At 45.8% G+C, this 15,706-nt stretch overlaps 1 protein-coding gene across 1 annotated transcript in view; it reads right to left on the reverse strand.

The window, feature by feature from the left end:
• The window catches only part of LOC111960312 (RAS guanyl-releasing protein 2-like), a 105,833-nt gene that overhangs the window by 14,477 nt on the left and 75,650 nt on the right, over positions 1 to 15,706 (reverse strand). The window contains exons 10-15 of the mRNA XM_023982274.2: positions 13,895 to 13,975; positions 13,501 to 13,620; positions 13,182 to 13,297; positions 12,659 to 12,800; positions 10,247 to 10,283; positions 7,204 to 7,362 (exon numbers count right to left, since the gene is read on the reverse strand). Of these exons, the coding sequence (XP_023838042.1) occupies positions 7,204 to 7,362; positions 10,247 to 10,283; positions 12,659 to 12,800; positions 13,182 to 13,297; positions 13,501 to 13,620; positions 13,895 to 13,975 (655 nt within the window). The remainder of the gene's footprint in view (positions 1 to 7,203; positions 7,363 to 10,246; positions 10,284 to 12,658; positions 12,801 to 13,181; positions 13,298 to 13,500; positions 13,621 to 13,894; positions 13,976 to 15,706) is intronic.

Below are 15,706 nucleotides of genomic sequence, written 5' to 3' on the forward strand. Positions count from 1 at the left end.
AGAAGAGAGCGAGCGAAAAGAGAGAGAGCGAGCGAAAGAGAGAGAGTCGAGCGAAAAGAGAGAGAGCGAGCGAAAGAGAGAGAGAGAGGCGAGCCGAAAGAGAGAGAGAGCGAGCGAAAGAGAGAGAGAGAGCGAGCGAGAGAGCGAGAAGAGAGCGAGCGAGGAGCGAGAAGAGAGAGAGCGAGCGAGCGAAAGAGAGAGAGGGAGCGAGCGAAGAGAGAGAGCGAGCGAGCGAAGAGAGAGAGCGAGCGAGCGAAAGAGAGAGAGCGAGCGAAGAGAGAGAGCGGCGAAAGAGAGAGAGAGAGCGAGCGAAGAGAGAGAGAGAGCGAGCGAAAGAGAGAGAGCGAAGAGAGCGAGCGAGCGAAAGGAGAGAGCGAGAGAGAGAGCGAGCGAAAGAGAGAGAGCGAGCGAAAGAGAAGAGCGAGCGAAGAGAGGAGCGAGGCGAAAGAGAGAGAGCGAGCGAGCGAAAGAGAGAGAGCGCGAGCGAAAGAGAAGAGAGAGCGAGGAGCGAAGAGAGAGAGAAGAGAGCGAGCGAAAGAGGAGAGCGAGCGAGCGAAAGAGAGAGAGAGAGAGGAGCGAAAGAGAGAGAGCGAGCGAGCGAAAGAGAGGAGCGAGCGAAGGAGAGCGAGCGAGCGAAAGAGAGCGAGCGAGCGAAAGAGAGGAGAGCGAGCGAAGAGAGCGAGCAGAGCGAAAGAGAGAGAGCGAGCGAAAGAGAGAGAGCGAGCGAAAGAAGAGAGAGCGGCGAAGAGAGAGAAGCGAGCGAGCGAGAGAGAGCGAGACGAGCGAAAGAGAGAGAGCGAGGAAGAGAGAGAGCGAAGAGGAAGAGAGAGAGCAAGAGAGAGAGAGAGCAAGAGAAGAGAGAGAGCAAGAGAGAGAGAGAGCAAGAGACAGAGAGAGCAAGAAGAGAGAGAGAGCAAGGAGAGAGCGAGCAAGAGAGAGAGAGCGAGCAAGAGAGAGAGCGAGCAAGAGAGAGGAGAGCGAGCAACGAGAGAGAGCGAGCAAGAGAGAGAGCGAGCGAGCGAAGAGAGGAGAGGCGAGGCGAAGAGGAGAGCGAGATAAGAGAGAGAGCGGACGAAAGAGAGAGAGCGAGCGAAAGAGAGAGAGCGAGCGAAGAGAGAGGCGCGAGAGCGAAGAGAGAGAGGAGCGAAAGAGAGAGAGGAGCGAGCGAGGAGAGCGAGAGAAGCGAGAGAGAGCGAGCGAGCAGAGCGAGCGAGCGAGAGAGAGCGAGCGAGCGAGAGCGAGCGGAGCGAAAGAGAGAGAGCGAGCGAAAGAGAGAGAGGAGAGAAAGAGAGAGAGCGAGCGAAGAGAGAGAGAGCAGGAGAGAGAAGAGCAACGAGAGAGAGAGAGGCAGAGAGAGAGAGAGAAGAGCAGAGAGAGAGGCAAGAGGAGAGGAGAAGAGGGAGAGCGAGCAGAGAGAGAGCGAGCAGAGAGAGAGCGACAAGAGAGAGAGCGGAGAGAGAGAGAGGCGAGAAGAGAGGAGAGGAGAGAGAGAGAGCGAGCGAGCGGAGAGAGAGAGAGCGAGGAGAGAGGAAGAGCGAGAAAGAGAGAGCGAGAGAGGAAGAGCGAGAAAGAAAGAACGAGAGAGGAAGAGCGAGAAAAAGCAAGAAAGAGAGAGCGAGAGAGGAAGAGTGAGAGCGAAAGAGGAAGCGCAAGAGAGAGCAAGAAAGATGAAAAGCGAGAGAACGAGAGAGGAAGAGGGAGAGAGGAAGAGCGAGAAAGAGAGAAAAAGCGCGTGAGAGAGGAAGTGCGAGCGAGAGAGGAAGAGCAAGAAAGAGAGACAGAGGAAGAGCGAGAGAGAGGAAGAGCGAAAAAGGACGAGCGAGTGAGAAAGAGAGGAAGAGCGAGCGAGAAAGAGGAAGAGTGAGAAAGAGGGCGAGAGAGCGAAAGAGGAAGAGCGAGAGAGGAAGAGAGCGAGAGAGAAAGAAAAGAGAGCGAGAGAGAGATAAAGAAAAGACAGCGAGAAAGAGAGAAAGAGAGCGAGAGAGAGAGAAAGAGAGAGGAAGAAATAAAGAGCGAGAGAGGAAGAAAGCGAGAGAGAGCGAGAGAGGAAGAGCGAGAAAAAGCAAGAAAGAGAGAGCGAGAGAGGAAGAGTGAGAGCGAAAGAGGAAGCGCAAGAGAGGAAGAGAGAGAAAGACAGCGAGAGAGAGAGCGAGAAAGATGAAAAGCGAGAGAACGAGAGAGGAAGAGGGAGAGAGGAAGAGCAAGAAAGAGAGAGCGCGAAAGAGCGAGCGAGAAAGAGAGAAAAAGCGCGTGAGAGAGGAAGTGCGAGCGAGAGAGGAAGAGCAAGAAAGAGCGAGAGAGGAAGGGCAAGAAAGAGAGAGAGAGGAAGAGCGAGAAAGAGAGAGAGAGGAAGAGCGAAAAAGGACGAGCGAGAGAGAAAGAGAGGGCGAGAGAGGAAAAGCGAGAAAGAGGAAGAGAGCAAGACAGTGAGGACGAGCGAGTGAGAAAGAGAGGAAGAGCGAGCGAGAAAGAGGAAGAGCGAGAAAGAGAAAGCGAGAGGAAGAGCGAGAGCGAGAGAGGAAGAGAGCGAGAGAGGAAGAGAGCGAGAGAGACAAAAAGAGTGCGAGAGAGGAAGAAAGAGAGCGAGAGAAAGAAAAGAGAGCGAGAGAGAAAGAGAGCGAGAGAGGAAAGTAAGAGCGAGAGAGGAAGAGCAAGAAAGAGAGAGAGAGGAAGAGCGAGAGAGAGAGAGAGAGGAAGTGCGAGAGAGAGGAAGAGCGAAAAAGGACGAGCGAGAGAAAGAGAGGGCGAGAGAGGAAAAGCGAGAAAGAGGAAGAGAGCAAGACAGTGAGGACGAGCGAGTGAGAAAGAGCGAGCGAGAAAGAGGGCGAGAGAGCGAAAGAGGAAGAGCGAGAAAGAGAAAGCGAGAGGAAGAGCGAGAGCGAGAGAGGAAGAGAGCGAGAGAGGAAGAGAGCGAGAGAGGAAGAGCGAAAGGGAGGAAGAGCGACAGGGAGGAAGAGCGACAGGGAGGAAGAGCGACAGGGAGGAAGAGCGACAGGGAGAGAGCAAGAGTGTCAGTGGCCATGGTTACCTGCTATATAGTCTCTTCCACCCATTAATAGCACTGCATTCTCCATTAGACAAGGGCATTGCTGAACAGCATACAACAACAACAACAAAAATATCCTTCTATAACACAGTGGTATACAGAGGGAAACAACCATTCCCAGCGGTTTAATTGTGCCTGGATGTTTGATTCATCTGCTCGTCACACGTTGCAGTGATTTCTGCACAACTATTTGTGGAGACAGAACACAGTGCAACGCGAGACACAGAATGCATTGAAAAGGCAGCGTGGCAGAATGACAAAGGAATCAAACAAAACTACCCAATCATTTGAACTACATGCTAATGGTCAACACGATCTCACACTGAATTCGTGCAAATATGTACAAAAAGCATTTCAGTAGATTTCCTGCGTTTTTTTATGCCTTAATTTGTGTTAAAAGACACACTTTTCTGTGACTTAATTCACAGGAAAATACTTTTGGGGGCAAACTTCAGAACAATCTTTTGAAAGTTAGAGCAATACATGATGGGCAATGTCAGCAGCAATAAGACAGTCTGACATATAGAGTGCAGTATTCAGATCACTTGACTTTTCCACATTGGAAAATTGATTAAATTGTTTTTATTCTTCATCAAGCTACACATAATACCCCATAATGACAAAGCAAAAACAGGTTTAGACATTTTTGCAAATGTATTAGAAATACAAAACTGAAATATCACATTTACATAAGTATTCAGACCCTTTACTCAGTACTTTGTTGAAGCACCTTTGGCAGCGATTACAGCCTCAAGTCTTCTTAGGTATGACGCTACAAGCTTGCCACACCTGTATTTGGGGAGTTTCTCCCATTCTTCTCTGCAGATCCTCTCAAGCTCTGTCAGGTTGGATGGGGAGTGTTGCTGCACAGCTATTTTCAGGTCTATCCAGAGATGTTCGATCAGATTAAAGGCCGGGCTCTGGCTGGGTCCTTCAAGGACAGAGAGACTTGTCCCCAAGCTACTCCTGTGTCTTCTTGGCTGTGTGCTTAAGGTTGTTGTCCTGTTGGAAGGTGAACCTTCGCCCCAGTCTGAGGTCCTGAGCGCTCTGGAGTAGGTTTTCATCAGAGAGATCCTTGAACTCTACTCCGTTCATCCTTCTCTCGATCCTGCCGCTGAATAACATCCCCACAGCATGATGCTGTCACCACCATGCTTCACCGTAGGGATGGTGCCAGGTTTGCTCCAGACGTGATGCTTGGAATTCAGGCCAAAGAGTTCAATCTTGGTTTCATCAGACAAGAGAATCTTGTTTCTTATGGTAGGAGACCTTTAGGTGCCTTTTGGCAATCTCCAAGCGGGCTGTCATGTGCCTTTTACTGAGGATTGGCTTCTGTCGGGCAACTCTACCATGGAGGCCTGATTGGTGGAGTGCTGCAAGGATGGTTGTCCTTCTGGAAGGTTCTCCCATCTCCACAGAGGAACTCTGGAGCTCTGTCAGAGTGACCATCGGGTTCATGGTCACCTCCCTGACCAAGGCCCTTCTCCCCCAATTGCTCAGGAAGAGTCTTGGTCGTTCCAAACTTTTTCCATTTAAGAATGATGGAGGCCACTGTCTTCTTGGGGACCTTCAATGTGGCAGAAATGTTTTGGTACCCTTCCCCAGATCTGTGCCTCGACACAATCCTGTCTCTGAGCTTAACGGACAATTCCTTCGACCACATGGCTTGGTTTTTAGTCTGACATGCACTGTCAACTGTGGGACCTTAAATAGACAGGTGACTGCCTTTCCAAATCATGTCCAATCAATTGAATTTACCACAGGTGGACTCCAGTCAATATGCATCTGAGCTCAATTTTGAGTCTCATAGCAAAGGGTCTGAATACTTAAGTAAATAAGGTATCTGTTTTTAATTTTTAATAAATAAAACCTGTTTTCACTTTGTCATTATTGGGTATTGTGTGTAGATTGAGGGACATTTTTTATTTAATCCCGTGTAGAATAAGGCTGTAACGTAACAAAATGTGGAAAAGGGGTCTGGAGTCAAGGGGTCTGAATACTTTCCGAATGCACTGTAACCACTAACTTGAGTTCAGTCTCGCCAATGAGAACCAAGAGGGGCCTTGCTTCGTCCTTCATGACTGGGAAAGACCTCGATTCTAGGCCATCGAAAATTCAACATCTATCTCATTAGATAACAGGATGGATCAACAGTGATTCATATTACTGGTAAGTTAACTTATGTAATCGAGACAGTCACAGAGGACTTTCTTCTGAATCACTGGTCAGAGCATAGCACTTTTCATTCAGCTTCAGGCAACTTTGATGTAAGGCTTGATCACACCTGTAGTGACCACTTCTATCCGTCACGCGTATTGTTGCTTATCTATTGTTCACTAGATACATCAATGTAATTACAGCCAACACAATGTTGAAAAACAGAATGCTTCCCACCACTAGATCACATAACTAGACGGGAGCTGGACGTGATCCTAACACTGCTACCAATGCAGCTTGCACTTTCTTCTGCTACAACAGGGACTCTAACCAGGGCTCGTAAGTGGCAAAATGAGCTCTAACGGCCGTTGCCATCAAAGCCTAGTATTCCTCTGGGCAGATGCAGTAGGCCTACGATGCTGGCATATGCCTCGTTACAATAGCCTAAGTATATAACATGATTGACACGACCGTAATAATCATCATGAAATGGCCTTGGAAGTGCCATAAGTGTAAGCCAACATAATTCATTATTTTACATGAACCTGTTTAACTGCATTGATATGGCTTAATTGATCATAGTCCAGACTCGTTATAGTTGCAAATCCCACGCAGGTGCACCAGGAGAATTTAAACCAAAACAGAATTCCCCCCCCCCCCCACATTTATTGATTAATTATTTTTCCATCATGAAAATGTATCCCCATTCCCCAATCAGTTTCCTTCATCGATACCACAAAAATACAGACAAATACAGCTTTTCACTCCAATCTGGCAACCCTCATAAAATCAGACATAATACTTTGGGATACTGGTGCTAAGTGAAAACAAGCACAGAAAACAGCATTGGCATTAATAAAAAAAGTCAGGCTACTATTATATCATAAGTATTTCGGGGACAACCTGGTTGATTAACAATATTGGGTTGTTAACGTTTGTTTTCATATAAATAAATGTCGGACACAAAAAAAAAAATGCATTGCTCCAATAACTGTAAAAAATGTTTAAAAAAAATAAAAATCCTATGAATTAAGTAGCACAAACGTATATTTTCACACGAATTAAGCCACAGTCTCAACGTCAACAGCGAAGAGGTGACTCCGGGATGCTGGCCTTCTAGGCAGAGTTGCAAAGAAGAAGCAATATCTCAGACTTGCCAATAAAAATAAAAGATTAAGATGGGAAAAAGAACAATGACACTGGACAGAGGAACTCTGCCTTGAAGAACAGCATCCCGGCACACTTAACCAGCATTGCTACCACAGCATTCTGCAGTGATATGCCATCCCATCTGGTTTGCGCTTAGTGGCACTATCAACTGTTTTTCAACAGGACAATGACCTAACACACCTCCAGGCTGTATAAGGGCTATTTGACCAAGAAGGAGAGTGATGGAGTGCTGCATCAGATGACCTGGCCTCCACAAATCACCCAACTTCAACCCAATTGAGATGGTTTGGGATGAGTTGGACCGCAGAGTGAAGGAAAAGCAGCCAACAAGTGTTCAGCATATGTGAGAACTCCTTCAAGACTGTTGGAAAAGCATTCCAGGTGAAGCTGGTTGAGAGAATGCCAAGATTTTGCCTTGATAACAGCTTTGCACAGAGTGGCTACTTTGAATGATATAAAATATATTTTGATGTTTAATATTTTTTTGGTTACTACATAATTGTACTGTGTATATATATATATATATATATCTCACACACACACACACACACACACACACACACACAATGCTACTTGCTCGACAAAAAAATAAAAATACATCTCCATTGACCAACAGCCTATCGATCAAACAATTAATCAGTCAACTAATCGGGGTCAGCCCTAAAACATACTGTACCATTCCATCTCATAACCTTCTGTAAAGACTACCTGGCTGAAGTATGATGCTACTGGTTCTTGAGTGACCCCAAATCTGAAGAATCCTGGTAGGATGCGGACATAGTATTAGTAGAACCAGATTGGAGGTTGAAAGGGGGGGTAAGGTCTCTCACCTGTGTTCTGTAGGCTGGGTGGGCTGTTGGCCGGAGGGGGGAAGCTGTAGGAGCGTGCCTGAAGGGAGGGGGCGTGCTCGTGGCTAATGCTCTTGGTCCGTTTACGACACTCCACCGCCAGACGACCTTGACACGCCTTGTGACAGTTAATTCCACAAGCTGTCCGAGGGAGGGAGACAAAGCGAGAAAGAGATGGGGAGAGAGGAAGATAAGAAGGAACGAGGGAAGAATGCCGGTTTAGACGGGAAGGGCGAGAGAGTTGGAGGGAACGAGTGCGAGGTAAAGGAGGGTCGAGAGATCAGGGATGGGGAGGAGAGAGAGGCAAAGTTTAAGAGAGACAGAGGGGTGCAAAAATAAACATTGGGGCAAAGGGAAGATCGAGTGGTGAGAGATAGGTGCTCATACGCACAGTACAGATGCACGCTCACTGACACACACACACACTGCCATGCAGACAGACCCTGACAACAGCTCCGACAATGAAGGACACTCATGGAGTAGGTAGAAAAGAGGGAGCAGGGATGTCCAGGGTGGCAGAGAAAGAGATTCAGAGTATCACACACACACTCTCCCATTTGTGACCTCACTCGCTCATTGATTTCTAAACACCTCTCGCTCTCGGTAAAACGTCCACATCAGCGAAGGTTAGATTCGATAAATGTCTACAACACCCAGACTGATTCAGACTAACCACACACACACACGTGCAAGAGAGCCAGACACTCAGCACTTCTGTTCTACGCCATCTGCGACAAGCCAATTCATTTCAATTATCCGCCGCCATCATCTCTCCCACTCGGCGACTGGGGGCTAACAATGGTAATGGAAATGAATGGCTGGGACCTCTCATTGACTTCCACACATCTCATTAAAGGCACTCAGCAGAGTAGAGCAGACACGCTGAAGCTGCATCCCAAACTGCACCCTATTCCCTACGTAGAGCGCACCACTTTTGCCCAGGGCCCATAGGTCTCGGGTCAAAAGTAGTGCACCACATAGGGAATAGGGTTCCATTTGGGATGCAGCTGAGAAACAGACACAGTCTACTGAGTACAGAGCGTAGTACAGACAGAGTTCAGGTGTATGCTAATGTGGGTTGGCGCTAGCGGAAATCTGCCATGTGACTTGTGCATGTGTGTTTGTGCATGTGACTTATGTTTCTACAATGTGTCGACCCTTGAGACAGCTTCTACAAACAGTGGCGCGACGGAGACCCACAAAATGTTTATTTTATGATCATGTGTGCTCTGTTTAAGTGTTTTAAAGGGAGCCCTGTAAGGGGGTAATGTACAGTGGCAAGAAAAAGTATGTGAACCCTTTGGAATTAACTGGATTTCTGCATAAATTGGACATCAAATTTGATCTGATCGTCATCTAAGTCACAACAATAAACAAACATAGTGTGCTTAAACTAATAACACACAAATCATTGTATTTTTCTTGTCTATATTGAATACATCATTTAAACATTCACAGTGTAGGTTGGAAAAAGTATGTGAACCCCTAGGATAATGACTTCTCCAAAAGCTAATTGGAGTCAGGAGTCAGCTAACCTGGAATCCAGTCAATGAGACAAGATTGGAGATGTTGGTTAGAGCTGCCTTGCCCTAATAAAAACACTCACAAAATGTAAGTTTGCTATTCACAAGAAGCATTGCCCGATGTGAACCATGCCTCGAACAAAAGAGATCTCAGAAGACCTAAGATGAAGAATTGTTGACTTGCATAAAGCTGAAAGGGTTACAAAAGTATCTCTGAAAGCCTTGATGTTCATCAGTCCATGGTAAGACAAATTGTCTATAAATGGAGAAAGTTCAGCACTGTTGCTACTCTCCCTAGGAGTGGCCATCCTGCGAAGATGACTGCAAGAGCACAACGCTCAATGAGGTGAAGAAGAATCCTAGAGTGTCAGCTAAAGACTTACAGAAATCATCTGGAACATGCTAACATCTCTGTTGAGGAGTCTATGATACGTAAAACACTAAACAAGAATGGTGTTCATGGGAGGACACCACGGAAGAAGCCACTGCTGTCCAAAAAAAAACATTTCTGCACGTCTGAAGTTTGCAAAAGAGCACCTGGATGTTCCACAGCGCTTCTAGCAAAATATTCTGTGGACAGATGAAACTACAGTTGAGTTGTTTGGAAGGAACACACAACACCATGTGTGGAGAAAGAAAGGCACAGCACAACATCATCAAAACCTCATCACAACTGTTAAGTATAGTGGATGGAGCATCATGGTTTGGGGCTGCTTTGCTGCCTCAGGGCCTGGACAGCTTGCTATCATCAACGGAAAAATGAATTCCCAAGTTTATCAAGACATTTTGCAGGACAATGTTAGGCTGTCCGCCAATTGAAGCTCAGAAGTTGGGTGATGCAACAGGACAACGACCCAAAACACAGAAGTAAATCAACAACAGAATGGCTTCAACAGAAGAAAATACGCCTTCTGGAGTGGCCCAGTCAGAGTCCTGACCTCAACCCGATTGAGATGCTGGGGCATGACCTCAAGAGAGCAGTTCACACCAGACATCCCAAGAATATTGCTGAACTGAAACAGTTTTGTAAAGAGGAATTGTCCAAAATTCCTCCTGACCGTTGTGCAGGTCTGATCCGCAACTACAGAAAAAATTTGGTTGAGTTAGTTTATTGCTGCCAAAGGAGGGTCAACCAGTTATTAAATCCAAGGGTTCACATACTTTTTCCACCCTGCACTGTGAATGTTTACACGGTGTGTTCAATAAAGACATGAAAACGTATAATTGTTTGTGTGTAATTAGTTTAAGCAGACAGTCTTTGTCTATTGTTGTGACTTAGATGAAGATCAGTTCAAATTTATGACCAATTTTTGCAAAAATCCAGGTATTTCCAAAGGGTTCACATACTTTTTCTTGCCACTGTAATGTAGTCTGATGTATTTACCATGGCTTCCACGCTGTTGACATGAATCTCAAAAGCCCCCTTTGGTTCGAGGGACAAATCTATAATTTTCATAGCAATTTGAACTATTCAAGTTAGCTAAATGTATTGATTCTCTTACCTTTACACTTGTATCCCTGTTTGTAGAAGCCCCATATCTAGGGAGAAAGAGAGAGAGAAAAGTGATTTGTAACTTCTCTTCATGAAATTCTTGGAACACGGAGACAAAGGCCGGACGTCTAGTGACAGAATAGGGCAGAGTGACAGGGATCAGAGAGAGACGAGGATGACACATGCGGAGAAGGAGCAGGTGGACGTGGGGAGAGGGAGCAAGGTGGAAAGAGGGAAGTAGAGAAAGAGTGGGGTAGAAATAGAACGAGGGACAGGAAGTGGCAGATCGAAAGAGAGTGAGCATTAGAGGTAGAAAGAGCAAGAACGTGAGAGGAGGAACGAGAGGGGGAGGTACAGGAACAGAGGGAGGTGTGGAGGAGAGACAGAGGGAAGGAGGAGGAGGTGGTGGGGGGGGAGTGAGATCAAGCAGACGCTAGGAGCCCACCGCGGGGGTACAATGACATGAAAGACCTGTCCAGGAGATCACAGCCACATCAGAGATCTGAGGACAGAGAAAATAACCTGACCCTACACACACACACACACACACACAGACAAACACACGGACAGAGAGCCTTCAATGCCACCAATACACTTACCAGCCATAAGTTCAAAGAGAATTCATTTTCTTTCAAAAAACTACACCTTTCCTACACCAATAGAGGACGACAAAAACTCTCACCAGTTGCCAAGAACAGAAGACCTCGAAAGAGAGAGAGAGAGAGAGAGAGGAGAGAGGAGAGAAAAAGAGAAAGAGAGAGAGAGTCCCCATGGCAAAGTCTCATATCAACAAACATGGCCTAATAGAGAGTTAGACACCAATCTTACAAACTGGCCCCGTGTATAACCTATAGCCGCCAGAGCAGAACAAACACTCGCTGCCCTCCCTGGCTGCGTACCAAATGGAACCCAATTCCTATGTAGTGCTCTACTTTTGACCAGGGCCCTGGAGAGAGAGCACAGAGACACATTCACAAGAGCTTTAAGTTCTAGCTCCATTAAGCAGGTGATAAGACTACAGCGGGGGGGGGGGCTGTCAGAAGAGAGATATTAAAACAATGTGAGGTTATGAAGTTATGTCTGAGTCACCCAGGGCAACTGAACTCCATAAATGGTGCTGGGCAGCTTGTTTTTTTGCTCACCGCGTTGTCTCTAAAACATTGGAAGTCAAAGTATTATGTTTGCCCCGAAGCCAACAGGAAAGCAGGCAGAGAGGAAGTAGCTGGTGGCTGAGTCGCTTTGCACATTTCTACCCCCCCCCCCTATTTTTCCATAGTATTTTTCTCTGAATGGCATGGACATTTCACTTAGCTCCCCTGTGAAGTGAATCAGCAGTGTGTGTGCATGCACGTGTGTGCGCACACCAAATGAGAGAACGTGTGTATGAGTCACGGTGTATGTTTTTCAATGTGTTGCACCTCATCTCTCTCGGTCGTTGTACCTGCTAGGGGTTTTGGTGCAATTTGAGGAGCTGTCGCCCAGTTCAGTATCAAAGCCACTCTCGCCCTCATTACAGTCCCCTGACTCACTGCCGTTGTGTGAGACAACAGAGATCCTCTGACGCCCTCTGACACCTCTCTCTCCTCACCACCRSRKGRRRRACAGSRRKGGGGGGGGGGGGGGGGGGGATACAGGGCTTGTCAAGGAGCCCAATTATCTGCCTGCTGTATTACCTCCAGTATCTCCCTATCCCAGAACTGTATCTCCAAATAATTGCCATGGTTAAGAGCAGACCCAATGATGATGCCGAATAATAACGCAGACACTTAGTATCTGTTCTCAGGTGCTACCATCTGTCACCTCTCCGAAAGGCCAGGACTGAAATGGGAAGAAGGATCATTCTCCTAATAATGCTCCTTTGTCTTGGAGCCAGCTGACAAAAAAAAAAATTGGAACTGGAGGAGAGGGTATCGCTTGCTGAGTTTCAAGCTCTGATGGAAGGCAATTTTATTTACCATTGTAATTGGTCTTTAATGTATTGTATTTTGCTCGGGTTGTATGTGCACGGTGACTACTTCCTGCTGACCTCTTGCCAGGTTTCTAACCTCAAGGGTCTTTTCCTTGTCAAATAAAATGTGCCAATGTTGTAATTAGGTATTTGTCTAGAACTCCCACAATATTGCTGCATAGTCATAGTGGCCAGACGTGACCATAGCCATCTACGCCATTCTGTCCTTCACCATTCACCAATCCATGCATTTAAAAATGACTTTTAAAGACAGCAGGGAATAGACTTAATAGTCTATAGGAGTGAGTATTCAAAGCTCAAAGAGCCAGAGCCATTTTGACTAAGGGACTATTTCAGCATTAAAAGAATCAATTTGTCAATCAATTCATCAATCCAGTTAACTCAGGCAGGGATCTGTACTGTACATAGGAGTGAGGATGGATTTATAGACGGCCAAACTGACAGTAAACTCACAAAGCCAGTGCAGTGTTCACAAAAGGTGGGCTTGACGTAGGTGGTCTCTGTGAAGGTGTGGATGAAGCCCATCTTACAGTTGAGCAGAGAGCTGGCCTTCATGAAGTAGTCGATCATCTCCTCTCTGCTGATCTGCCCATCTCTGGTGAGTGAGAGAATGAGAAAGAGAGAATGAGAGACAGACAGACACACAGACAAAGAGACAGACACAGAGAGAGAAAGACACAAAGAGGGAGACACACAGAGAGACAGAGACAGAGACAGCGAGACACAGAGAGAGAGAGAAAGAGACCGAGACACAGTGACCGAGAGACAAAGACACACAGAGAGAGACACAGCGAGAGAGACACAACGAGACACAGAGAGAGAGAGACAGAATGAGAGAAAGAGAAAATTAACATAATGTCTCCTTCCTCCTAATCTGTGTGACACTATTACGCATAGTATGGTTACAATATCAGTTATACGTGACTGTTGCTACGTAGCCTATGGTAACAGTTGCCAAGATGATTTTGTCTCTCACTGGTTCTTGTCCAGTTCTCCAAACTTGCTGAGGTAGGGGAAGTTGTCCCTGATGATCTCAAACTCCTCCCTGGAGATGTGACCATCCCCGTCCGTGTCAAAGTTCTTGAAGACAGACTGTAACCGTGGAAACACACATCACTACAACATATCTGACATTCAAAACAGAGAGTACTATGGTTGTCATTCCGGTGACTTGTTGTGATTAATAAGAGGGTAGTGGAGAGGATAACTACTATGTTCCAAGCCAATAACGTTCCTTCAACAACTTGTAATTAGTTGGTTCAACTAAACTGAGAGACTTAGCTAGCATAACGTACGTCCACCATCTTCTCTATGTGTTTGTTGATGACCGCAGGGTCGGCTTTGGGCTTCACCGACGCTGCCCATTCGTCAATCATAGAGGGCTTGGGGGAGGGAGCGGGGGCGGGGCCAGAGTTCTGCCAGACCAATGAGAAGACAAGAACATAAATTCTCCAGAGGCGTCCTAGAATCAATAAAAGGGTAAGTTGAACATGAGAGCAAGGGTGTTTAAATGTCATGAGAAAATTAACACATTGGTTTCCTATAAGCTATTAGAATACATTGACTTCCTGTATAAATTGTAAAAACACATTAACTATCTACAAGATATAATACAATTTTAAAAAATGGCTTCTTATTGGCTAGAAGGACACATTTGTTTCCTATTGGGCCCTGGCCCATAGCGCTCACTGCTGGTTTAGCACTGCGTGGCTCTCTCTGTAGAGACAGCTGGTAGATCTCCTCCTCGGTGTGGTACTGGTCCAGAGACACCTGCAACATGGTAACTGTATTAATATAGCATGTGGATACCATGACAACAGAGGAGATTTAAAAAAAGGAGGTCTTGTTGTTTTAAGAGGCATACTATTACTTTGTATTAGCCAAACTTTAAAACTACCCGTTTACCTCAGAGCTACTTCATTTTCAGTTGAAATGCGTAGAACGAGGTTGAAATACCAACAGTATACTAATCCCATAGGATGTTATTTGTTTTTCGCTGACTGAAAAAAAAAAAATCTAACATTTCTCCGCCAAACTAATATAGCGATTCTCTCATATCAAGGACAATGGAATCACCTTCCTTGTACAGGTCATCAATTAATAATAAACTAGGTGAAAAATATTGGACTGGCAGACTTGAAGGCTACTCCAAGGTGAACCATATTGCCATGGTTTCAAGCACATTGGCTTAACTCAATCTCCTAACGCCGATCCAAACGAACCTGAAGTTGAATAAACTGTATAAAAGTCAGTGAATGAGATGATTGATGATTGTGTCCTTCAACTCGTGACTGTCAAGTTATTTCCTGTTTCTCAGAGAGAGAGAGAGAGCGAGAGAAAGAAGACAGGGAAGAGGTCGAGAGAGAGAGAGAGACAGAGAGCAACAGAGAGCGAGAGAGAGATTAGGTGCAAACCAGAAAAAGAGAATAGTTTTTCGCTCCGCAAACCAGAACGAGAGAAGTACACCATTGGGTCATAGCTGAAACAGACACATGACCAGCTCTTAATTCAAGCCGTATCCTGCCGGAACAGGATCCTGTACCTCTCCGTTTTGGACTATTTCATTCCGGAACCTATTTGACCAGATCCGGTACCTTCAAATAAAAGCGATGATAATAATAATATGAATGTTCGGGTTGGACCGGGCTTATGGTTTGAGCAACATTACAACCTGTTTGAGACCAACACCTGGCTGTGTGAGAAGCTCACCTCTATCTCTCGCAGAACTAGAATGAGATTCACTTTCTACATTATTCTCTCCCTCTCTCTGCTCTGATAGACATGAGCCTGCAACTCTCATCTCTCCAGCGCGGCATAACGTATTTCCTTATAGAATCATAGACGCAGAAAGGGTTCTGGAGGAGCTGCAGCACCCCTGATAAATCGAAAAACAAAATTTGCCAAAGTTATAGAACAACTGCTGCCTGTCAGAAATAAATGAAATAATTCAGAATAGCCTACTACACCATGAGAATGCCTATAATTTAGCCACCGAAGATCAATTTTTTATTTATTTTTAAATAGCTGTGGATTGGGTGTAACCCAATAACAAGGTATAGCCTACAGTCAGGAACGCGAAGCAAATCTGTCAATGAACAGAATGCAGACAAAGCAGGCCTTTCTCAATATTTCAAATACAAATAGCAAGGAAAACACAGGCTGGAAAGCAAACGGCTCCTGCTGAAAAGAGAAGACTAGTCCGTCTGCTGCCGGCTACCAAAATATTTGATCAACTTCCAAATATTTCCCTATCATTATGAGTCACACGCAGTGCTTAATTTGTAAATCGGGAGTTACCGGAACAAAGAGTGAGCGGGAGAGGAGCTCCGCGGTACCAGAACACATTTTACAAAGTAATGATGAAGTAATTGTTTTACAAAGTAAAACAGGAGAGAAATATAGGCTTTTGGCACAAACACATCAGCCATCACCTGTGAGTAAGCTGAGCATCATTGGGTGAGTCAGTGAAACTGGAAAGCAGTTGAAGGACTAATTTCCTCC

This window comes from Salvelinus sp. IW2-2015, linkage group LG37, assembly GCF_002910315.2.
Source record: "Salvelinus sp. IW2-2015 linkage group LG37, ASM291031v2, whole genome shotgun sequence".
In the NCBI taxonomy this organism is placed as follows: domain Eukaryota; kingdom Metazoa; phylum Chordata; class Actinopteri; order Salmoniformes; family Salmonidae; genus Salvelinus; species Salvelinus sp. IW2-2015.